The 25775-nt window shown below is 48.6% G+C and overlaps 1 protein-coding gene across 4 annotated transcripts in view; it reads right to left on the bottom strand.

Moving 5' to 3' along the window:
- C6H16orf95 (chromosome 6 C16orf95 homolog) overlaps positions 1–25775 on the bottom strand; it is a 316513-nt gene that overhangs the window by 284934 nt on the left and 5804 nt on the right. For 3 of the 4 annotated variants that reach the window (XR_014805268.1, XR_014805269.1, XR_014805270.1), the window contains exons 4-5: positions 24740–24886; positions 23603–23639 (exon numbers count right to left, since the gene is read on the bottom strand). Coding sequence is in view for 1 of the 4 variants with exons in the window: in XM_013998133.3 (XP_013853587.1) it covers positions 18802–18820; positions 20556–20760; positions 23603–23639; positions 24740–24886 (408 nt within the window). In the remaining 3 variants the exon portion in view is untranslated. Of the gene's footprint in view, positions 1–17684; positions 18821–20555; positions 20761–23602; positions 23640–24739; positions 24887–25775 lie in introns of those variants that run through there. The other variant, XM_013998133.3, reaches the window with a different exon arrangement.

The raw sequence follows: 25775 nt of genomic DNA, 5'->3' as shown, positions 1-25775 counted from the left end.
AATGAAGAGCTCTGGAAACTGTTTAAAGTAAATTAAAAGACCTTTTGGGGAGTTCCTGTTGTGGCACAATGGAAACAAATCCAACTAGGAACCATGAGGTTGTGGGGTCAATCCCTGGCCTCGCTCAGTGGGTTAAGGATCTGGTGTTGCCGTGAGCTGTGGTGTAGGTCACAGGCTCTGCTCGGATCCTTCATTGCTATGGCTATGGTGTAGGCTGGCAGCTGTAGCTCCGACTGAACCCCTAGCTTGGGAATCTCCATATGTCTAGAGCGCAGCCCTAAAAACAAAACAAACAAACAAAAAAAACACCCTTTGGATTTCCTGCTGTGGCTCATCAATAACAAACCTGACTAGTATCCACGAGGATGCGAGTTCAATCTCTGGCCCTGCTCAGTGGGTTAAGGATCCAGCATTGCCATGGGCTACAGTGTAGGTCACAGATGTGGTTTGGATCTGGTGTTGCTGTGGCTGTGGTGCAGGCTGGCAGCTGTAGCTCCAATTTGACCCCTAGCCTGGGAACTTCCATATGCCTCAGGTGCAACCCTAAAAAAATAAAAATAAAAAAATTTTAAAAAAACAACCATTTTAGTAACTTTTTAACATTAACTATTTAAAGCAAAGATAGAGCCAAAGGTTTGTGGATATATATATAGCCTATATAAAAGTAATAGATGATAAGAAGAACACAAAAGATGAAATTGGAAGTAGACTATTACAAAGCTCTTATACTACACATGAAATGATATATTATTTTAAAGCAGACTGTGAAAAATTAGAGATGTATACTCTAAACCTTAGGACAGTCAATAAAATATCTGTTTAATAAAAATATAATAGCAACACATTGTGACATTTATCTGTAGAAGTAAAACATATGAGAAAAATAACACAAAGGTCAAGGTTGCAGGAAATTTTTACTCCTGTCTCTTTGACTAAACCGACCACCTCTGTAAAATGAAGACACGGCTCACCTCACAGGGTTATGAAGAGAACTAAATGATAACACATGTGTGCAGTACGGAGCCCAGCCCTGACATGCAGTAAGTGCTTGGGAAATGTTTGTTGAATGAATGAGTGAATTTTCAGTGGCATGCACATTCATTACACGACAGTGATAGGATTACTTCCAAAGCGGAGACCCCCCAAAAAGCTGAATGTGGACTTCCTATTTGGGGTTCACAAGGAAGTGGGTTAACTGCCAACCAGCTCTGTCTTCAAGCCCTGGTCTGTAATATAACCTATAATCAATTCCACCTCCAGAAACTCAGCCTCCCCCCTCCCGGGAGATTGTAAGTGAGGCAGACAGAGCTTAGTCAGTAATGGCAGTCAGGAAAAATAAACTTACCTAGAAAAAGGGACATAGAGAACTACAAACAGCTTATGTTGAGAAAAGGAATTTTGCAATCACTCCAACATCTGGAATGCACATTTATCTTGTGATGGGCACTGGCACTTCTGTTTCTGACCTTGGGAAGACCCTAAGAAGTCTGACTGGTTTGAAGATAAATGTATAAACCACACACACACTCTACAGTAAACCAGTCAAAATATTCTCCAACCTGCCCTTGACATGTAAATATAACTAGGAGTCTAATAAATCTAATATTAGATAATATTGCTATGAATCTAATAAACCCCTAGTGGAATAATAATTTCGATCAGGCTTTGTGCCCAAATCCCAGGCTAAGAGCAGTAAATAAAGCCCATAAAAAGATCTCCAAATGGGATGTTGGCCAAAGGAATTACCCCTTTTCCATTCTGCATGGGATAAAGGTGACCCAGCTTAGAAAGGGGAACTGCTTGAGCAAAGGAGGTGATGGGAGAGCCGAGGGCATGTCAGGGAAGAGCCAGTGTATCTCTGAGGCTGGCATATTCTAGCCTCTCAGCCCACCATTTTGCTCCAACAATTTCTGCCAGTCAGCTGTGCACAGATGTGGTCCAGCTGCAGCTGACCTCACTGCACTGTGCACATCTTGCTTTCTGCCTGGTTCCTCTGCCTCCTGCCTCCATAAGCCCAATTCATGGAAGAGCCAAAGACTAATTATCGCCCTGTAGGACTGCCCTCCACCAATGGGAGGTCAGAGCCAGTGGGTAAACACCCCTTCAGTCTCAGTGGACAATTTCTAGGCTCACTGTACAGACTTCCTTGGAAATCCACAACAGAATTAAGCCCAATCACCCACTGCATGGGCCAGCAACAGCCCTGATCAGACTCAGCTGGCCTCACACCACTTCACCCAAAGAATCAATTTCTGAATAACTTTCAGAATTTATCAAATTTAACAGTTTACCAAAAAATCTGTTTATTTCTTTATAACATTTATAGTGATTTGTATCGGGTATAATAGTTTTAATACATTTTGAAGATTTCTACAAAACTTAGGTAGTTAATGCTTGTCTTCGTAATCGTTTGAGGAGCACATGGTTACAACCCCTCAGCAACGAGAGAAAAGGTATCCGGAAGATGAGCACAAAGAATGGCCTGGGCTCCTGATCCCAGGTGGGCAGTTGGGAGACAGAGGTAGTGGGGAGGAAGTTGCCCCAAACCCTGCATCCTGGCCCCATCATCCTCCCAGGTTGGGAGATTTTGCGGGGGCGGGGGGGGGGGGGGGCGGTGGCCACTGGGAGGTTTAAGTATCAACAACAATTACAGCTGTGGGAGCCCTGGGCCTGTAACTTTAGTTTGCATAACCTCCTCAATAAAAAGGGGGAAAACCACCCACCCCAGAGGGCTACAGGGAGGGTGAAATAAGATGGCATGTGTTCAGCCCACAGTGCAGCAGGAGTGTGATAAATGTGGGATGCTTTAATCACTGCTCTGGCCACAAAACTGCCTAAGGAGCTCCTGCAATTCTTACGAAGTAACTAGAAGATAAAAGATTCCTCTTGACTACAGATGTGCTCACTTTTAAAGAGACACTGATTCTTGCACAAACATTCCCGCACCACCTCTTCCCCAAGCCCTGGGCTAGGTACTAGAACACACACACACACACACACACACACAATCCTGTTCACTAGAGGCTTCTAGCCAGGACCCAGCAGGAAGACAGTTACAGGGAAGCAGAGGCCAGAGGCCCAAGGAGCAGCATCCACGGGAAAGGGGCTCTTAAGGGAAAAGTGTAGGGAGGGAGGGCTCTCCTAGCAGAGTGAGCAGAGAAAATGAAAGGAGGCTAGAAATAAAACTCAGAGACCAGTTTGGCAGGGGTGTGGGGCCTTGGGGAGATGAGGTTTCACAGGTCAGAGAGCTCCAGAGAACTTTACCTACCAAGTGAAAAAAAAAAAAAAATCTATTCTTACAGCCAATGAAGACCTTCCTTTAAGGGGATGGCAGTTTTTCCTTTGAAAGCTCACATTTTAATTTGTGTCACTGGCACAGAGTACACTACCCATTTAAGGAAATTGGTTTTTTGTTTTGTTTGTTTTTTGTTTTTTTGTCTTTTTGCCTTTGCTAGGGCCGCACCCGTGGCATATGGAGGTTCCCAGACTAGGGATCCAATCGGAGCTGTAGCTGCCAGCCTACGCCAGAGCCACAGCAATGCAGGATCTGAGCCACGTCTGCAACCTACACCACAGCTCACGGCAACACCAGATCCTTGACCCACTGAGCAAGGCCAGGGTTCAAACCCACAACCTCATGATTCCTAGTCGGATTCATTAACCACTGAGCCATGACGGGAACTCCCAAGGAAACTGTTTCTAATCCCGTATCCTGCAGGAATTCTCTTGGGTGTGCAGATCTTGGCCTTCCCTTTTGGTCACCTCTGTGAAATTGCACTCAATCCTGCTCTTGTCCCAAACTCTTCTGAATCACTCCCACGGAATTCTGTGGCTGCCAGAGCCCAATACAGATTATCTGATCAGGTGATGACCAAGACACAGGAAGGGTGATGAGTGGCATGAGATGAACCTGTAAGTGGACAGCACTGGGCAACCCCTGCCTTGCTGGAGAACAACGGCTCCTCTAAAAAGAAACTTACAGCTACAGAAGCTAGGAAAAGTCCCTTAACTTCTCGGAGTCTTAATTTTGTCATCTGTAAAATGGGAGTAATAATCACGTCCTACCTCACAGGGCTGTTCTAAGGAATAAGTGCAAAGTCCTTGCAGCACAGCTAACACACTGCCTGAGGCCTAAGAAGCATATTCCGCATCTGGTACCTGCTACACTTACATCAGCACCATCACCACCGCCTCCACCCCATGGCTAAGTGTGCCCAGGATGGTAGAAACACCCCATTTCGTAATCCAACATTCGACATTCCTAGACCTAGACGTGGGGGCAGAAGGCTCAAATGCGAAACATCCTGGTGCTGACGGCAGATACTCAGCATGCATCACGGCTCTCTCCTCCCACTCTTGGGACTGACATTGCTATGTGATCACACAGCTCAGATATGGCCTCATCCTCATTCTTAACGCACCACTCAGACCCGTCAACAGATCACAGTCGGCCCAGGAGATGAAACAGATCTACCCACTGAAACCTCTCGACCACTAAAGGAAATGGGCTTAAACTGCAAGAAGTAACTGGGCCGCCATCTGCTGAGGGACATGCAGTGTGGATTCCTGACTAGCCAGCAGGACTTCAGCTAAGGGTCCAAGGTCTTAAGAACAAATTCAGGTTCGCTCAAACAATTTCTGGTTTCTCTTCATGGAATTCTCTTCTTTCTAAAACAGGCAATTTATTTGACTGTCTTTTAAGATTTCTCTCTTTTTTTTTTTGGCCACACTCATGGCACGCAGAAGCTCCCAGGCCAGGGACAGACCCAGCACCACAGCTGTAACCAGAGACATAGCAATGACAATTCTCGATCCTTAACCCACCGAGCCACAAGGGAACCCCAAGCGTTTTTTTTTTTTTTTGCTTTTTTGTTTTTTTCTTTTCTTTTTATGGCCACACCTGCGCATATGGAAGTTCCCCAGGCCAGGGATTGAATCCACACCACAGCTGTGACCTGAGTCACAGCTACAGCAACACTGGATACTTTAACCCACTGCACTGGGCTGGGGATCACCTCTGCAGCGACCCAAACCGCTATAGATGGATTCTTAACCCACTGTGTCATGGACGAACTCCTCCAAGGTTTCAATTTTTCTTTTTTCATGATCATAGTCTACAGAACTTTAAGCTCTGAAGTTCTGTCCCTTCCACATCTGTTCCATTCACTATTCACCCCTCTGCAAGGAGAAATCCTAGAGCTGAGCCCACACGCACTGGCTGGCTAGCTGTGTGACCTTGGGCAAGTCACTATACCTCTCTGAGCCTCAGTTACCTTACCTGTTAGAGGCTCAGGGGTAACAAATCCGACTAGCATCCATGAGAACACAAGTTCCATCCCTGGCCTTGCTCAGCGGGTTAAGGATCTGGCATTGCCATGAGCTATGGTGTAGGTCGCAGAGGTAGCTCAGATCTGGCACTGCTGTGGCTGTGGCATAGGTCAGCAGCTGCAGCTCCGACTGGACCCCTAGCCTGGGAACTTCCATATGCGGTAGGTGCAGCCCTAAAAATACAAAAAAAAAAAAAGATCATGCATGTAAAAAGTCTGTGGAGCAAGTGCAGGTGGGAAACTGTGGCTAGTAATTATCATTATCGTTGGCACTCAAAACACATGAGTACACTTCCCTTCCCATCACAGAAAAGCAAAACATTCTCACTTAACCATTAGTAACTATAGCAAAGAAGGCTCTCTAGCTCATGTCTCAGAAACGTATTACTTCCCTGAGCATATTTGTAATCATTTTCCCACCCGATAGGTGGGCGTCAAGTAAGTGAACACCCCCAGTTCCTACTAGATCCAAAATGTTCTCCTGTAGAAAGGTGATGGCCACACTGCCGTCACCTGAAGGCTCTCCAGGAGCAGGAGGGTCCGCAGCCAATGTCACCCAAGTGCCTAATGAGGTTTCAGTTCCTTGTCATGGGACCTCTCCATAGGGCTGCTTAGGACATGGCTGCCCTCTCCAGGAGCAGGAGGGTCCGCAGCCAACGTCACCCAAGTGCCTAATGAGGTTTCAGTTCCTTGTCATGGGACCTCTCCATAGGGCTGCTTAGGACATGGCTGCTGGAAATTCCCGCAAAGCAGAATTTCCAAAAGAGAAGTAGGGAGGGCAGGGAGAGAGACAGACAGAAAGACACAGAGACAGAGATGGAGGAGGAAGAGGGGGAGGCAAGGGAGGGGCAGGGAGGGACACACCAGACGGAAGCCACAGTATCTTTCCTGACCTAATCTTGGAAATCACATCCCTTCCACAGATTCTATTGGTTATAGAGACCAAAAGCGGTGCAATGCGGGGGGAGGGGGGGTGCTTCACAAGGGGGTGCTATGAATTTCAGGAGGTAAGACCCCTGAGCATCATGGAGGCTGGATGCCATGACATGTCTGAGGTCTGTTCCCAAAGACACCTGGAAGCAGAGCTGGGGGCATCTACGTCACCCTTCAGGACATGGTCAAGTGGCTGCCATCAATTAGGACCAACAGCAATCCTGGAAAGGATGAGAAGGCTGTGACTTGATAGTCAGTGGGAGAGGCTGACACCGCTTCTCACTAGCTGCCAGACAACTGGCAGGCAAATACCTCAGGCATTAACACCTCCCTGGAGCAAAGGGTAATTATTTCAGCGCATTAGCAGGCTCTGCCTCATACGCATTTCAGAAACTCAACCAAGAATCAAAGCCAGGAGGTCAGCCTTGCAGCTCGTTTTCAGATGGTCTTAAATTTTATTTAAGAAGGAAGAATTTGGGAGTGCACACACAGGGGCCGCCTGTGCCGAACCAGGTCATAATCCACGGCTCTCACCGGGGAGGAGGGAAGCAAGAGAGAGCCTTGGAAACCCCAAGGAAGCTTTGTTTGGAGTGGTTTGAAGGGAGTGGGAGGAAAGCAGCTATTTCCATAGGAAAATAAATGAAGTGATCATCTTTTGTTCTTAATCTTTTCACTGTGTCCCGAGGTGGGGATCATAACCTCTGGCTTCCTCCCCGGTGAGCCCTCAGAACCCAGGCCCTCAGGGATGCCCAGGGATCTGAAAGAAGTCACAGCCACACAAGCAGCAAGGAGCAGTTCCAGGGGTCCAGCCCAGCCAGGCTCCCGCATGTTTCACATCTGTGCTCAGAGGCAAAAGGCGCATGTTTCACATCTGTGCTCAGAGGCAATAGGACCAGAGCACTCTACCTCAGTTTCCTCCCGTAGCGTGAAAACGGTACCTATTTCAATGTATAATACTATTATTATTATTGATAAGAGCTGTAACTTGGCTACATGTATCAAAGGCTTACTTGCTTGAGACCAGGCATTGAGCTACACCTGTCACTAATACAGCCTCGTTTGGCAAGTGAAGAAATGAGAGTTCAGAAAGGTGAAATCACTGGCCTCACCCAGCTGGCTGGACACACACACTAACCCCGTGGCGGGTGGAATAGAGCAGGCCTCAGCCTGTGATAGGTGGGTATATGGGTGGATGGAGGAACGGGCCCACTGTTCTCATCGTGACAGAGCCAACTCCTTCCTTTAGAAGAAGTATTGGAAATTTCCATGTGTTTGCTTTCTGCAGTCTTTGACAAATGTTCCACAGAAGAACAAGGTTTGGCTGTGAAATACCTCTTCTTTTCTCAAGGAAAAATAGCACCTTTTTTTTTCCTTCCGTAAGTGATGCAAAACATTTCACATGGCCCCAAACAGATCTAGCACCTTAAGGGTCAGGAGCTGGGGACTCCACCAACACATACATCATTAAAGTCCCCAAGAAATTAATGTCACCACTGTTCTGTGCCCAGGAATAAAGCATTAAACAAATACTGAGCCTGAGACACCTCATTACCCAAGGTCGTTAAGCGGCTCAGGAACACCACAGCTACATTTGAAGCCAATTAAGGGGCCTCACACTGGGCGCTGGAACCACACGAGTGGCTGGTGTGTCCCCTAGCACATAGTAGGCACCCCGTAAAACATGAAGAACAAGTCAACAGGATCCCCTGCCCTGGAGATTAGCCGACTGCACCAACATGCTCTGTCTGAGATCCCAGCCCTCAGGTCCCCTAGGCTGCATGAGACACAGAACACAACACTCGGAGCTGAGAGCAGCTGTGAGCACACAAAGCAAATGATCTATGCCAATGATAAAACACCAACAATTCAGTTTTTGTTTCATTTAAATTTTTTTGGTCATACCCACGTCAAGCAGAAGTTCCTGGGCCACGCCTGAACCTGCACCACAGCAGTGACAACATCAGATCCTTAACCCACTGAGCCACCAGAGAACTCATTTAATTTGTTTATTGTGGTAAAATGTACAAATTTACCACCTTTACCACCTTTAAGTGTACACGTCAGTGGTATTAAACACATGCATAGAGTGACACTGTCACCACCATCTACATTCATCTTCACCAACTGAAATTGTTTCCAGTGCCTTGAGATTCCATGTGAATTTTAGGATGGGTTCTTCCACTTCTGCAGGACATCACTGGAATTTTGACAAGGGTTATGCTGAATCTGTAGATCACTTTGGGTAAGAAGACTTCCAATCCATGAACATGGGCTATCTTTCCAATTACTTATGTCTTCTTTAATTTCTTTCAGCAACGACTTATGGTTTTCAGTGTGCAAGTCTTTTACTCCTCGGTTAGCTTTATTCCTAAGTAATTTATCTTTTGCTAGTACCGTAAATGGAATTGTTTTATTACTTTCCTTTGGGGATTGTTCACTATTAGTGGACAGAAATGCATATGGAAGTTCTCAGGCCAGGGGTGAACCCACACCACAGCAGCAACCCAAGCTGCTGCAGTGACAATACCAGACCCTTAACCAGCTGCACTGTCAGAAAACCCCCAAAATACAAGTGATTTTTATGTGTTGACTTTGCATCCTGCTACTTTACTGAATTCACTTATTAATTCTAAAGATTTTGCAAAATCTTTAGGACTTTTCTACACTTAGTATCGTATCACCTGTGAACAAAGATCATTTTATACTTCTTCCTTTCCTTTTCTTTTTTTATTTTTTTTATTTTGCTTTTTAGGGCCTCATCTATGGCATGTGGAGGTTCCCAGGCTAGGGGTCTGATCGGAGCTACAGCTGCTGGCCTACACCACAGCCACAGCAACTCGGGATCCGAGCCATGTCTGTGACCTACACCACAGCTCAAAGCAACGCCCAATCCTTAACCCACTGAGTGAGGCCAGGGATCAAACCCGAAACCTCATGGTTCCTAGTCAGATTCATTTCCACTGCACCACAACATGAACTCCCCACTTCTTCCTTTCTAATTTAGATGCCTTTTATTGAAGTTCCCATCATGGCTCAGTAGTTAACAAATCCGACTGGGAACCATGAGGTTGTAGCTTTGATCCCTGGCCTTGCTCAGTGGGTTAAGGATCCAGCGTTGCCATGAGCTGTGGTATAGGCTGCAGACACAGCTAGGATCCCACGTTGCTGTGGCTCTGGTGTAGGCCGGTGGCTACAGCTCCAATTAGACCCCTATCCCAGGAACCTCCATATGCCACAGAAGTGGCCCTAGAAATGGCAAAAAGAGGGAGTTCCCGTCATGGCTCAGTGGTTAACGAATCCGACTAGGAACCATGAGGTTTCAGGTTCGATCTCTGGCCTTGCTCAGTGGGCTAAGGGTCAGGCGTTGCTGTGAGCTGTGGCGTAAGTTGCAGACGCAGCTTGGATCCCGCGTTGCTGTGGCTCTGGCATAGGCCGGCGGCTACAGCTCTGATTCGACCCCTAGCCTGGGAACCTTCATATGCCGTGTGAGCAGGCCTAGAAAAGACCAAAAAAAAAAAAAAAAAAAGCCTTTTATTACTGTTTCTCCAGTAACTGCTCTGGCTACGACTTCCAGTACAATGTTGAACAAAAGTGGAGAAAGCAGGTATCCTTGCCTTGCTCCTGATCTTACAGGAAAAGCTTTCAATCTTTCATCACAGAGTACAGTGTTAGTTATGGGTTTTCTATACATGGTTTTGGTGTACCGAGGCAATTTCCTTCTACTCCTGATTTGCTGAGTATTTTTATCATGATAGTTATTGGTTTTTATTTAAAAATAATTTCTTACCACTTACCTGCCAAGCACTTTTGAAACTCCTTTGTAATTATCAACTCCTTTCATCACCTCAGGAACCTTATGAGGTACGAACTATGGTTATCTCCATTTTACAGATGAGGAAACTGAGGCACAGACCACACACACACACACACAATTAAGCTGTGGTATCAGGATTCAAACTAGACCATCCAGCCCGGAGTCCATTTGGAAATGACCAGGAAGCAGAAGAAAGGCCAGAAGGTTTAATATTCATTACATCACAGACACTTTATACATACCACATTATCTAATCCTTCCCCAAATAGTTGGATGTAGATATTTGTAAACTCATCTCACCACTGGGAAACTGATGTATAGACAATGAGGAAACATTCCCAGGGCCACACTACTAGAGAGGAATAAGGGCTGGTTTGAATTTAGGATGTTTAGGCTGTTGGGCCACAGAGCGGCACCCTGCAGACGCTTCAGTGGTGGCAGTGGGGATGGGGGCACCCTCTACGGAACTGCACCAGGAGAACACACCCCATGGGATCCCAAAGCTGGCCTCCTGGGCTGTAGAAAGCCCTTGGTACCTCATCACTGGTGGCAGAAATAGGACCAGGAGACAAGACTGGGGCAGGGGGAGGCTGGAGAAAGAGGGGATAAGAAGGGGACAGGAGGAGGAAGGAGAGGAAATAAGGAAGTGAGGGGAAGAAGTTGGGTAGGGAAGGCTGATAGTAGAACCCATTTTTATTGCGATGGCACATATTCGATCATGTGGGAACAGCTAAGTATTGTTTTCGTAACCAGATCACAGTCTTCCAGTTCCAGGAAAAGGAGTGTTTGTGTATGGTGTGCACTCTCAACTCTCTGCCATCGAGAAACCCTAGTGCTACAGAACGTCCCATTTGCTGGTGTCCTGGATGACCTGGAGTATGTGGATGCCAGGGCATCCTCCCCACCCACAGCTACTCCCCAGGCGATCATGTCCAGCGCCAAGGCTCCAAAACAAGCCAGCTGGTGACTGGGATTTACACCTCCAGTCCGGACCTCATCCTTCCACGAAGACTCAGTTCTAGCAGCCATGCCAGCACTTCCACGTGGCTCCTCTGCAATGCCCACCACACCTGCTCCTTCCCTCCTGCTCTCCCACCCCAGCCAATCCAGCAGCAAATCCTGTTGTCTCCACCCTCAGGACACTCCAGAATCTCTGGCTCATTCCCACCCTTCCTGGGTCACAAGGCCGCAATTCTCATCGTGGCCACCAGAGGGCGCAAGTTAGAATCCAGCCTGGGGCCACTCTTGAGGTGCTGCCAAAGGGCTTCCCCAAGTCAGAATAGACCCTACCGTCCCTCATGAGGCGAGGCCTCGGGACCAGGCCTGAGCTGGCCTCTGGGCCTCCATTCACCCCTCTGCCCGGCACTCTGTCCTGACACTCACCCCATTCAATTCTCTGCCCAGGGTCCCCTCTTCAGAGCTACCCTATGGTTAGGTCCAGGATCAGGACCCTCTGATTCAATGCAATGAGGAGCCCTTCCTAAGAAAACGGTCTTGCGAAAAATATTACGTCAAGCCTGTCAAGCCTCTAAATCAATTACGAGTTTCTAGGGAATTCAGAGCAAAGAAGAGTGATGATGCATTGTGTTTACAGTTTTAAAAATCTTTGCCTTTTTAAACATTTTCGGATTCATATACCTGTTTTTATATGTAAAACGGTTTCTGTGAGAGAGGAGGGAGGGAAGAAAGGAAGGAGGGGAGGAGGGTGGGAGGGGGGGAGAGCACTGCTGGGACCAAGGTGAGGCGTCAGATGATGGGTGCAGGGAGAGACCGAGGCAAGGGAAATGCACACAGGCGAGCCTGACATCACAATCACTGTGCAGACAACCTGCCCACCCTGACAAGGCACCTAGAGCCCAGAGCCCTGACTCCCCACAAAGTCCACATTGCTGGCAGTGTGAGGGGCAGGCCCAGGCAGCTCAGACCATGTCAGGCAAGGCCCACGCTGTCCCCAGCTAGGAAAAGGACATCAGGTGTGCTGCAATTTCTGGCGTCTCCTCCACCACCACCACCCCTGCTTCAAACGTGGGATGTCTGGGAAGAGTACTCTTGCTTGGCTGGTGCTGAGACAACAAAATTCCCCAAACACTGGAATGCTAGACTTGGCCTCCTCCAGAATGCCACTGCCTTCCACTGCTCACAGATCAACCCGGAGGTTTGTTGTTCTAACATAAAACGGTACCTTTGAACAGGAATACTCTCTTGCAAACAGCGAAAGTTGAAAACAGGAAGTCTCCAGTCACTCCAGTGGGTTCTCAGACACCCCAGTGAGGGACCCGCCAGACAAAACAGTGGATATACCAAATCATCAAATGCTTATAAACACCTACTAGGTGTCAAGCAAACTGAGGGCTGTGAGGACAGCAATGAGAAATCTATGCCACTCACACCTCTGAGCCCCAGCCGGGGTCTGAGGCAGACACCATCAATGGACTGCACAGCTTCTTCCTCAAGGACATGTCTTCGCCACAGCGCCCAGGCAGCACAAATGACTCCAGCGAACTAAAACCCATTGGCCCTGCTCTAACGGGGAAGCATGGAAAGGGTCAAGAACAAGAGCCTTGCAGAGCTCACCCCAGAGTGGAGGAGTAGAAAGGAGGCCTCTGCAGACACGAAGCTTATCAAGTGGAAGAGGACCTGGACAGGATGCAGAAGATCTGAGTTCAAGGCCTGCATCTGCCACAAGCCTGCCGTGTGGCCTTGGACATGGCATCGCCCTCTCTGGGCCTCAGCATCCCCATTGATGAGTAAGGTGGTTAGAGTAGGTACCCTCGTGGCTCCTCCCAGCCCCTGAGTCTTGGGTAATCAGAGAGCTCTTTGAAGGTGGAGCCAGGAAGGGAGCCCATCCAGGACTGGGGCTGGGCTGGGCAAACTGCTGGGGCCTCCACCTGGCCACCGTGGCCCAGCCATGCTTTTAGAGCTCTCACCTGCTCCCAGGTAAGATGCAATGTACAGCAATCCCAGATCAGCTCATAGGTCCCAGGAAGCTGGACAGGGCATGAGTTTGGCCCCTCCACAGAAGACTGACAGGAAGCTGGAGCAGGTGCAGGATGGGGTCTACAGGGGAAGGCAGGGCATCTGGCTCCCATGAAACCCCACCCAGTTCTTCAAATGCAAACTCACCTCCCCAGGCCACATAAGCACCCAGCTCCTGGACACCTAGCCCAGTCAACAGGTCACTCCCACAGACAAGAGTGTGATATCTCCTGGCACACAGCCAGAACTCTGGAATTCATCCATTCACTCACTCATTCACTCAACACAACGGCTACTGAATATCTCCTGTGCACCAAGCTCTGTGTTAAAATTAGGCATCCAAGGCCCTAATGCAGTGAACTGAGTCCAGCAGGTGCAGATGGATGAGCCTCAGCAAAGTTGGGGATGTCATGGAGACACAACAAGAACACCTAGGACACCAGGCGAGGACTAATCAAGGGAGGGAGGGACGAGGAGGGAGAGAAGGCGTTTCTTTGGGCTTCCTGACTTGAGTCAGGAGATGCCACAGGCCATAGGAACGTCTTTTCCAAACCTCTTCAACTCTTGGAACACATTCTGCCCAGGAGAGCCCAGGTTTCAGGACCTCATCTGGAGAAAACAATCAGCAGCTGCAGGAGGCCACAGACAGCCCTTCCAGCCCTGACCTTCTAGCGTCTCCGAGAGGTTTCCAGACAGAGACTTGCAGGGAGAGCGCTCTCGTGGCTCCTCATGTCAAGCATCAAGGACACACAAGCAGGCAGAGAGGTGCTTGGGTCTGTGATACCCACACAGCAGCTTGGGCCATGGTGGCAACGTCATCACTGCATTAATGCCAAGCAGCCGTAACACTCCCCTGGAGCACACCTGGGCAGATTTCTGGACAATGAAGCCAAATGCTCCTCCATGCCTGGAAAAGAACCTCAGCCACCATCACTGTGGTCCACCACCAGCATCCTCACCCAGTTTTCTGCTGTGGCCTCTGAGCAGGTCTCTGGCATCCACTCTCACCCTCATTCCGTTCAACTTGCTTTAGCCATAGAAGCTTTTCCCAAATGTTAAGTCTGATGCACTCATCATCTTTTAAAAACCACCCAAGGCTGTCCACCTTCGGGCCCCTGCTCCATCTCCTATCACTGTTCCCTCCCAAGCATGAGCTTCCCAAGTGAGCAGAATGCACAAGACTGCCACCCACAGGCCTTCACACTGTGCACCTCTGCCCAGACATTCTGTCCTCACCCTTCATCACTAGGATAACCGGACTGGTCTTTGAGCCCTAGCTCAGATGGCCTTCTCCCAGGAACCTTCCCTGACCCTGGAGACCAGGTGAGTATGCTTCACTTTATATCAGGCTCCCTCAAAAGCAGAGTCTGCAGCAAGGACTGAGTTCAAGCGTTTTACTGGTAGGTAACCCCGGGAGGCCGGTGAGGGCGTGTGGAAGTGAGAAGGGGAAAAGCTGAGACAAAGGGCATCAGCAGGAAGGCGACCACCTGGGCAGCCGAGACTCAGTCCTGCTAGGACCCCCAGGAGACGGCAGAGAGCACAGCCCAGAGTGGTCCCATCTGAGGGCATAAGAGCCTGAATGTTTATCCACACCTCTCAGTCACCAGTAACTGAGGGCTGCTCCTGGGGGCATGACTCCCCATCACATCTAGCCTGTCCCTGTGCAGCTCCTGCAGCCAGAAAATACCCCAGTTGGGGCTTGCTGGTACTTGGGACAAAGGGGGGATGTGGGCAGGATGAAGACAGCATCCTCGGCATCGCCCCCCACCCCCCCACCCCCCGCGTTCATGTGCACTTCACTCTTTCTGGCACCTACTCCCCTGTTACGATACCCCATCAGCCTGAGGGCAACTTGGGGGTCAGGCATGTCTTCTCACACTCTCCCCCAATGCCAGGTATGTAGTAGGCGCCAAGAAATACTCGCTGATTTTTTTTTTTTTTTTTAGGGCCGTAACCATGGCACATGGAAGTTCCCAAGCTAGGGGGATCAAAATAGAGCTACAGCTGCTGGCCTACACCACAGCCATGGCAATGCTGGATCCTTAACCCACTGAACCTTAACCTACTGAGCAGGACCAGGAGACAAACCCTGTCCTCATGGATACCAGTCAGGTTTGTTTCCACTGAGTCAATAACTGAACGATGCTTAATGCTGCCCTTGAGCCCCTGAAGATGTGGCCCGGGGAACACAGCTATGCCTCCCCAAGGGAGGCCTGGAGGCTGTCCATGAGGACAAGCCAGAGAGAAGGGTGTGCCCAAAACGCCCCGTAGGCCCAGCCACTGGCCCACGGACCAACACCCTGGTCATCCTGCATTTCTGAGGTAACAGCCCCGCTCAGACTAGACTACTACTTCTTTTTTCTTCCCATCTCTAAGGTGAACACATCAGTCCAAGAATCCCAGAGTCAGGTTCCTATGGGAATCTGTCTGCACATTCCTGCCAGGGCACCAACAATGGTCAACTTAGGGTGGGAGATTTAAGTGGGTTCTATTTCTGTATTCTCAAAATCTTCCAAGCCAAACTGTACTGTTTGTGTGTGTGTGTGTGTGTGTGTGTTACTATTTTTTTTTTCCAGGGCCACACCCATGGCATATGTATGTTCCCAGGCTAGGGGTCAAATTGGAGCTGTAGCTGCCAGCCTACACCACAGCCACAGCCACATCAGATCCAAGCCTTGTCTGTGACCTATACCACAGGTCACAGCGACACCAGATCCCTAACCCACTGAGCGAGGCCAGGGATCAAGCCCCTGTCCTCATGGATACTAGTCAAATTTTTTCCCTCTGAGCCACAAAGGAACTCCCAAGGTCCCAAAGATTTACCTGCTTGCTGCTCAAAGATTTATACTTAAGATCCACGGCTCCAATCTGGCATTGCCGTGGCTGTGGTGTAGGCCGGCAGCTATAGCTCCAATTCAGCCCCTATCCTGGGAATTTCCATATGCAGCGGGTGCAGCCCTAAAAAGTCAAAACAAAAAACAAAAAGCAGGAGTTCTTGTCCTGGCGCAGCAGAAACAACCCATCTAGGAACCATGAGGTTGCAGGTTCAATCCCTGGCCTCACTCGGTGGGTTAAAGATCGCATTGCCATGAGCTGTGATGCAGGTCACAGAGGCGGCTCGGATCTGATGTGGCTGTGGCTGTGGCTGTGGTGTAGGCCAGCAGCTGTAGCTGCAATTCGACTCCTTGCCTGGGAACCTCCACATGCTGCGGGTATGGCCCTAAAAAGCAAAAAAAAAAAAAAAAAAACCACAAAAAACAAAACAAAACAAAATTAAAAAAACACCTTTGGGATCTTGGATTAGACAGTGTTTTCTTATAACATGACCATATGTCCTAAAGCATAAGAAACTTAAGAAATAACTGAAAAATTGATTTCATAAAAATTAAAAACTTTTGTACTTCAAAGAACATCATCAAGAAAGTGAAAAGGAATCAGATTGTTATGATCATTATACAACTACAGATGTGATAAATTCATTTGAGTAATAAAAAAATGAAAAAAAAAGAAAAAAGAAAGTGAAAAGGGAGTTCCTGTTGTGGCTCAGTGGTTAACTAATCCAACCAGCATCCACAGGGATGCAGTTTCAATCCTTGGCCTTGCTCAGTGGGTTAAGGATCCGACTTTTGTGGTGAGCTACAGTATAGGTCACAGACACGGCTCAGATCTGGCATTGCTGTGGCTGTGGTGTAGGCTGGTGGCTACAGCTCCAATTCAACCCCTAGCCTGGGAACCTCCATATGTCTCAGGTGTGGCACTAAAAACACAAAAGACAAAAAAAAAAAAAAAAGTGAAAAGGCAGAGTTCCCTGGTGGCCTACCAGTTGGGATCCAGCACTGTCACTGCTATGGCTCAGGTTCAGTCCCTGGCTTGGGAACTTCCACAGGCTGTGGACACAGCCAAAAAAATAAATTTATTAATTTTTGTAAAAGAAAGAAAGTGAAAGGCAATCAGAATCAGAGAAAATATTTGCAAAACACCTGTCTGATAAGGCTCTAGTATCCAAAAAACACACAAAACATAAACTCAACAGTGACACATAAAAGTAGATAACCAATTAAAACACAGGCAATGAATTTGAACAGACATTTCTCTAAGGAAGACATACAAATAGCTAGTAAGTACATGAAAATACGTTCAACATCATTAGTCACTAGCTAAATGCAAATCAAAATCACAATGAGCTACTGCTTCACACCCATGAGGATGGCTAAAAGCAAAATAATGGAAAATAACAAGGGTTTAAGGATATGGGCAAATCAGAACGTTCATACCTTGCTGGTGGGAATATGAAACAAAACAATGCAGTTTTCCACTGTGGAAAACTGAGGCAACTCCTCAAAATGTTAAAAGGAGTTACTATATGACCCAGCACTCCTAGGTACATACCCCCCAAAAATGAAAACATGACACAAAAACTCATACACAAATATTCATAGCAGCATTATTCATAATAGCCAAAAAGTGGAAACAGCCCAATGTCCACGACATGATAAATGAATAAACAAGATGTGGTAGATCCTCTAATGCACTATTACTCAGCCACGGAAAAGAATGAAGCCCTGACACATGCTGCAGTGTGGGTGAACCTTGAAAACATTATGCCAAATGAAGAAAAGCCAGACACAGACACATATGATTCCATTTATATTAAATGTCCAGAATTGGAGAAAGTAGGTTAGCGGTTTCTGGGGTGGGGAGAGAAGGGAAGGCAGAGTGAGTACTTAATAGGTATGGGGTTTCTTGTAGGGGTGAAAAAGGTCTGGAATTACACAGTGGTGATGATTACAAAACCTTGTAAATATGGCAAAAACTACTAAATGATACACTGTAAAAAGGTGAATTTTATGGTGAATATCTTAGTTTTTAAAAAATTCCAATCACATACAATCTGATGCTACTTAAAAGGAGATCCACATAAAACAGATGCTAAAACCATTTCACGATCCTCATCCAGAGAATATGCATCCTTGCAAAGGGAAGAGAAACTCAGAGATCCCCCTCCCACAGGGACACAGAGGCAGAGACGCCCCCCCCCAATAGGGACACAGAGGCAGAGACGCCCCCCCCCATAGGGACACAGAGGCAGAGAACAGGTGCCCCCTTCCCCCAGGGACACAGAGATTCCCTCCCTGCCACAGGGAGAAAGAGGCAGAGGACAGGTCCTCCCCCTCCCACAGGGACACAGAAGCAGAGAACAGGTGCCTCCTCCCCCAAGGGACACAGAACTGGAAAAGTGAGAAAGTAGGTTAGTGGTTTCTGGGGTGGGGAGAGAAGGGAAGGCAGGGAGAAAGAGGCAGAGGACAGGTCCCCCCCCTCTCACAGGGACATAGAGGCAGAGAACAGGTGCCCCCTCCCCCCAGGGACACAGAGATGCCCTCCCTCCCACAGGGAGAAAGAGGCAGAGAACAGGTCTTCCCCCCAACACACAGGGACACAGAAGCAGAGAATAGGTCCCACCTTCATGAAGGAAAATCAGAGGTTATTTTTTTTTTAAATGGCACATTTAAGTTTCACAAATAACATTTATTGACTGTATTTACAATGGAATCTCACCTGCATTCACAAAATTACACTTCAACTACAAATCACCTGATGATAAATAATTGGACTGACTCTTGATGTGAATTATATGATCTGAGAAAACAGAAGCTATCACAGACCCCTCCTGACTTGACGGCGTTTGTTAAAGACCTTGACTATGACTGACATTTTTGTTGATGTTCTTGACAGAATGTGAAGATTCCAACTTCAAACCCCAAAAAACTGGCTAGAAGGCAAAGAGAAAGGCAATTACTAGGAAATGCCCCCCAGACGGAAAGCACACAGCCCTTGCAGGGCCTGTGCAGGAAACCTCCGCAAGGTGAAGGGCGAAGGAAGCCCAACAGCGGAGTGGGATATGCACTCAGTTCTGAGGAGCCCAGGCAGGAAACTTGGTGCAGCCTTGGCTGGCCCACGCGCCAGCTACGGGACCTGAGGGAAGGCATCAACCCCCAGAGCACACTCTCCTTCTGGAACTCTGGGAAGAATCCCAGCTTAGAACGACTGGGGAAGGAATCCAATGAAACAAAGGCTATGGCAAGCCCACTCAGGAGGGCAAGTACCTGACCCATCCCTGCTCTTCAGGGCTCCCTGTCAGGGAGCTTCAGAGCTCATCCACCCTCTCGAGGCCCCTGAAGTTCTAGCAAGCCTTTGCCAGGTCAGCAAATGGGCCAGAAGCTTCTCCTGAGATAAGCCGGGCGCATGTTTTGGGAGGTCTCACAGGGCACCCCACATATACCTCCAGAAGGTAAGATATTTCTCCTGAACAGCTGGTTAGCACCTGACTTCTGACCTGAGAGTCTGGCTCATAAGCAAACACCTAGTCTACGGCCATACCACCCTGGACACGCCCGATCTCATCTGATCTGGGAAGCTAAGCAGGGTCGGGCCTAGTTAGTACTTGGATGGGAGAAGCAAACACCTATAAAAGCATTAGCAATTCTCCTTTGGCCCACCCAGACCATCTACTCAACAAGGACCATCCACAGTTAAGGATCCAGCATTGCTGTGAGCTGTGATGTAGGCTGCCGACACAACTCAGATCTGGTGTTGCTGTGGCTGTGGCTAGGCTGGCAGCTGTAGCTCTGATTTGACCTTTGGCCTAGGAACTTCCTTATGCCACGAGTGTGACCCTAAAAAGACAAAAAAAAAAAAAAATTCTAATTGTGCACATTTACATATTGATATGTATTTGCATGTCTTCTATTTACATATCTGTGTGTTTAAGTTTGCATGTATTTACATACAGGTGTGATGAAAGAAATAGGAAGAAGCGGCTGGAGGAGGCAATGGCTGGGGAGATGGGTAAACTGGGGAGGAGGAGAAGAGCTTCTTCTCAGGAGACTAAAGCAAACAGCCTGGCAAGAAGAAGCCCTGCTGTGAACCTGACAGCACCCTGGAGGCTAGAGGGATAGGTACTGAGTGAGGTTCCAGGTGAGAAACACAGGCCTGGGCAAGGCTGGTGGGTTCAAGGTGGGAGAAAGGCCTTTTCACTATGGAGCCTTGATGGCTGGAGCTGGGTTTGGGGAGAGGTAGAAGGTCCTTCGAGAGTACGCTCAAACCCCAGAGGGCTGGTTGGGCAAGCTGGCTTAAGATCCACTTCCAACCCCCAACACAAGAGAAATTTGCAGAAACTGGAACCAGAGATCTTGTGTGGGCAGAGGTGAGGAAATAAAGGTGGGTGACCCCAAGATATCTCACCTCCCTGCCAGTGGCCCTGGCCTTAGAGTACCTGGATAGCCCCTCCCTTGCATCTTCTGGAAGAAGATATCTGGGTCAGGTATGAGCAGGAGCTCAGACCACGGTAACGATGTGACAGCAGTCCCAGCTCTCATCCTCTGGTGAGTGGCAACCAAGTTCTCCCACACCCTTGATACAACTATAAACTGTGCCGGTCCCTGGGCAAAACAGCCCGGGAGTGAGATGAGCCCAAAGCCACCACTGCTGCACCTGCACCTGCTTACCGGATGGCCACGATGACCCTCAGCAGGGCCTGGAGGAAGGTCAGGAGGCTGAGACTGAGGGGCAGGAGGGGGGCCAAGAGGCTTGCTGGCTGCCCTGGGGCCACCGGCTTGGGCTGGTGAAGGGCCCGAAGCTGCTGCCACTTGAGGAGACGGCCCCCTTCACCACAGATCTGCCAGTACCCGGAGCGCAGGTCCACGGTGGCTTCTAAGCAAAGAAAGTACGTCAGGCTCCAGTGGGGTGTGGGGCCAGGGTGCTCCCGAGTCTGCACCCACGAGAGCCCTCCAGAACCCAGGACAAGGAAAGCAGGTACCCCAGCAAGGCAGGCCACAGCCCTGGAGTGAGACAGAGCCAACATACTGCGTGTTTCTAAAGTGGCTGTGGGGCTGCATGGCGATTTTCTGAGTCTTTACCTTTTAGAGCTACTTCCTGAAATGTTTATGGATAAAAGGATATGGCAGTTAGCTGGGATCTACTCCACTTTTTCCTTTTTTAGCTGATCATGGTTGCAGCTGAGTAACGGGAATAAAGCCTTCAGTGGAGTATTGGAAATTTCCCACAAGCTAACAATCGCCATGACCACAAACAGAATTCCAACACTTCCATCTCCTTGACACTCTTTAGCGAGACCCGCTTTGATCACATATGACTCTCCTGATATTATATCTAATTTATTTTTACTATGGTACTACTATAAAATGTACATTCTAATTGTACTAATATAAAAATGCACTATTAATATAATGTCTATTTTCCTTATAAAAAATTCTACCACAAAATTATAAAGAAGGAGTACCCATTGTGGCTCAGTGGTAATAAACCCAACTAGTATCCATGAGGACACAAGTTCAATTTCTGGCCTTGCTCAGTGGGTTAAGGATCCAGCACTGCTGTGAGCTGTGGTATAGGTCATAGACACAGCTCAGATCCTTCACTGCTGCAGCTGTGGCACAGGCCAGCAGCTGCAGCTCCAATTTGCCCCCTAGCCTGGGAACTTCCATATGCTGCAGGTGTGGCCCTAATTAAAAAAAAAAAAAAAGTTATAAAAAAGGAAAGTACATTTTAGCCTCCTCTTTATTGGAAAATACAAGATCTGAAACACATATTTTCTCTTTAAAATGGAAACCAGCTGGATGTGAGGCCAAGGGAAAAATATCTTTAAATCACTGTGTAGGAAGCTCAGCTCAAGGAGAGAGCTATCCTGGTGGCTGCAATGACACGTGTGCTCTCCCTCCTGTTCTGTGAACACCTTCTGACCTGAATGGGTTTGAGGCTTGAAACATTATTAACACAAACCACCTGAATTATAAAACAATGGCTGGAGTAAAAATTAATACTGGTTCTTAACAACATATCAATGGGTGCACGATTTAACAATAAACTGAGCTTTTAGGCTTCCTTAAAGATGCAGAGTGTTCAACGCCAAAAACAACCAATAAAAATATACCCATAAATTGGTGATTATATGGTTAGAAGAACAATTTCTCAGGTGGTTCTCATCCCACGGCCATTCCACTTTTTTTTTTAAATAAAATGATTTCTGGCTCTTCTACCTAAAACTCGAGGCAACATACTGCTTTTTGTGTTGTTCACTGGGCACCCTCTCAAGAGCCTCTCTTTGTGGAGTCTCATCTGCCCCCTTCCCAGTCCACAAGGGTTATCTGTCAGCTCAAAACACACCACCCACCTTCATCTACACACAAACAGAGCTCTCCTTTATTCAAATGACATTAATGGAGTCCTATGCATAGGCTAGAGCCACTTGTTTTGCTATGTTGGAGTGTGTCTGGGAGTGATTTCATTGGCCCAAATAACTGCGAACTCTAGGTAGCTAATGCCACATTTCAAATGTACCCCCACTTACATCTATCCTCCCCCTCAGAAACCCTTAAGCTGCTTCCAATTTCTGACCGAGGAAATCACTGCCGCAGACAGATGTGTGTAAGAGTGTCTGTAGATATTACCCAGACCTGGGCTTGATGGGTTAAAGATTATACACATCATAAAGGATTTGGCAGATAGCTCCAAATGCCACCACCAAAGGCTATGACAATTGGTGCTCCTCCTAACTGAAAATGTTTAGGTATCTGCTGCACGAAGAGGTGGGGGTGGGGGTGGTGGCTGCTCATTTCCCAAGCCCTTCCCAACCCCCCAACCCTCAACCCCCACTGCATGCCCTGGTTCTGAGTGAGCTGCCTATCAGAGGAAGCCCGTGTCAATCATCCAACCTCTCAGCACGCCCAGTAAGTACCCCCTTCACAGATTCCATCAAGGAGATGCACTGTGCATCCTGACCCCAGCATGAAAAGGGGAGGTGTGATCTGAGCCCACAAAACATCACCTACTCCTATGCTCACACGCAATACAGAGAAAGCAGACCTGTCAGCCATCCGTGAGGGGAAAATACCTGCACTCGCTTTAGAGACAGAGTGAAGGTGGGTGTGGAGACACACACACACACACCCCTGCCCCCATCACCAGGGCTGAGCAGGTAGGACGTGCATACACCAGGCCACAGATACAAGGAAACATGCCGCACTGTGAACACACGGACCTGTGAATATACGCTGTGCCCACCCCGAACCTATGATGAATATACACGTAAACACGGTGTCATGAACATATAATGTCATGAATACATGAATGTAGGAATGGACCAAAATACAAACACACACACTATGTTCCAAATACCTACTTACGTACAATACACACTTACATACACTATATATCATGAATTATAGATTACATCTTAAAAAAATACTTCAAATACCACCTAACCCCAGGATGCAAACTGGCTTCAACTTGAGAGCCAATATTGAGAACTGGGAGACCTTGAGGCTTCTCTAGGTTCACTGGGAAAAGAGGGTGGGTGATTAGTGATGCCTGGCGAGGGCAGAGGTGGGAGAAGTGGTGTGTGCACCAGTCTGTGGCCTTCTTTGTGTTACAGCCATCGGGGGACGAGAGAAGTCTCCCCACCCTCAACAGGATGTTCATGAGACCCGTCTTCCATGGGGAGAGGGAGGGGTAAGATACGTGTGCGCTGAGTTACCTGGAATGTCTTTAAGATGCTGCTGCCTTTTCACCACCTAAAAGATAAGAATATGGGCAAGTGTGTCAGCCCTAGTGACGCATCAAGAGGGGGGCCAGTGATTTGGCCTGGAAACCGCCTGAAAAGGGTCCATGGCCAGTTCAGAATGCAAGTCATGGTCTCCTTTCAAAAGGCCTCTGGGAGTTTCCATTGTGCCGCAGTGGAAATGAATCTGACTAGAAACCATGAGGTTGAAGGTTTGATCCCTGGCCTTGCTTAGTGGGTTGAGGATCCAGCGTTGCCGTGAGCTGTGGTGTAGGTTGCAGATGCGGCTCAGATCTGGCGTTGCTATGGCTCTGGCACAGGCCGGCAGCTACAGCTGCAATTAGACCCCTAGCCTGGGAACCTCCATATGCCCCAAGTGCGGCCCTAAAAAGACAAAAAATAAAAGCCTCTGGATCTTAATTCTGGGAATAGCTTGCTATTTCATGACAGAAAACCGACAGCTAGAATGTGGGTAAAGGCAGAAGGAAGCCTCTAACTACAGGATACTCTGAAAGCACAGGAGAAAAGGGGCCCTGGGGCTGAGTTCAACTGGACCTGGCCAATTGCCTCCCCTGGTCACTGACCTAGAACCCAAAGCTGTGGAGGTGGCCAGACAGAGCGAAAAAGCACGGACATTTGAGCAATGGTCTCTCCCCTCCCTCCATGCCTGAGGCTGGGGCTACAAGAGCAGGATGCTCTGACAGGTGGAAAGAGCTGGGGAGGAGGAGAGGCAGGGAGAGGTAGGATGGGGTGGGAAGGAAGACAGAGAGAGGTGAGCAAGGTGGAAGGGAAGAGGGAAGAGGTAGGAAGAGGCAAGAGAGGAGAAGGGGTCAGAAGAGAGGTTGGGAAAGGCAGCAGCAGCAGTGGGCATCCTCATCAGAGAGCAGGGTACCCAACCCTCCCCAACACAATTAGGATACCTGACCTGGCCCTGACCCAAGTACTGCTCACCTCCTGCACTTTGCTACCCCGGGCCACAGCTTCCAGAGGACCCCAGATACTACTGGAGGCCACGCTGGGGAAAGAACCTAGCACCCATCCCCCTCATCTCTGGGTCCCTCCTCGGCCCACACTCACTCTCAGGCCTCGCTGCCCTGCGAGCTACCCTCTTACCTTCTTCTGAGACCTCAGGACCTGGGGCACCCAGTAGGGCATCGTGGCCTGATCCCTAGGCATCGGGAGACGGCCCCCAAAGCAATGGCACGGGCAGCGGCATGCCTTGGTGGATTTGAGGACGTAAAACCGGACCATCTTTTGGATCTAACGGAGGAAGGGAAGAGAAGGTCCAAAGGAGGATGGAGCTGCACCTCAGACATTAGCCTCAAGAACAGCGCCCTGGAAAGGGCCTCTCCTACACCCGCCCACAGCACAGCCCAACCGCCCGGCTGAGGGAGCAGGTCTCCCCTGCATAACATTCCCAGGGGTAGCTAGCACCCTCACTGGCAACTACCTGCACCTCTGCAGTGGGACATCCCTGTGATGCTTCAGAGGACACACAGTGGGAGTCGGGAGGCCAAGCTCTGCCCTGAGCCTGGAAGTCTCCAGGATCAGCCCTGGAGCACAAAATATAGTCTGAGACTCAGCATTTTCAGCAAAAGACAAGGCTCCAGCAGCTCCTGACAACAATGGTCAGTGTCTAAAATGAATAGTCTTTGGTCAAGCGATTCCACTCCTGAGACTATCCCAAGAGGACACGTGTGCAGGTACTCAAGAACACTCAGTGCAGCACTGGCTGTAGTGACCAAACAGCCTGAATGCCCAAAATAAGGAACAACAGATAAAGAGATATGGGGACAGAGGGAATGGGAGGCCTTTGGAAAGAATGAGGCAGGCCTCTCTGTCCTGATACAGAATGAACACAGACATGGGATATTAAGTGGGAAATGCAGCATTGTGAGTACAGCATGCCACCATTTATAGTTTTTTTAAAAAAATAACATATGTGATGCCCCAATTCCTCATCCCTCCCCAGAGCCTAGCCCTTTGCCCTGCCACTCTGCAGTTCCTTCCAGTAGGGGGGCAGGTGGACACCAGCCCTTGACTCTGATCAGACCATCCCCTGCTTTGGCCAACAGAAAAAGCAAGAAGTGACAGCAGCCAGATCCGGATCAAGCTGAAGGCTCTTGCAGGTGTTCCACTGCTCTCACAT

This window comes from Sus scrofa, chromosome 6 (genome assembly GCF_054392235.1).
Source record: "Sus scrofa isolate SSC_HxYL_T2T_F1_AM1 chromosome 6, Sscrofa_HxYL_maternal_Yorkshire_Landrace_v2.0, whole genome shotgun sequence".
Lineage (NCBI taxonomy): Eukaryota > Metazoa > Chordata > Mammalia > Artiodactyla > Suidae > Sus > Sus scrofa.
Note: the sequence above shows the minus strand (reverse complement) of the source record. Positions and strands in the feature narration are given on the sequence as shown.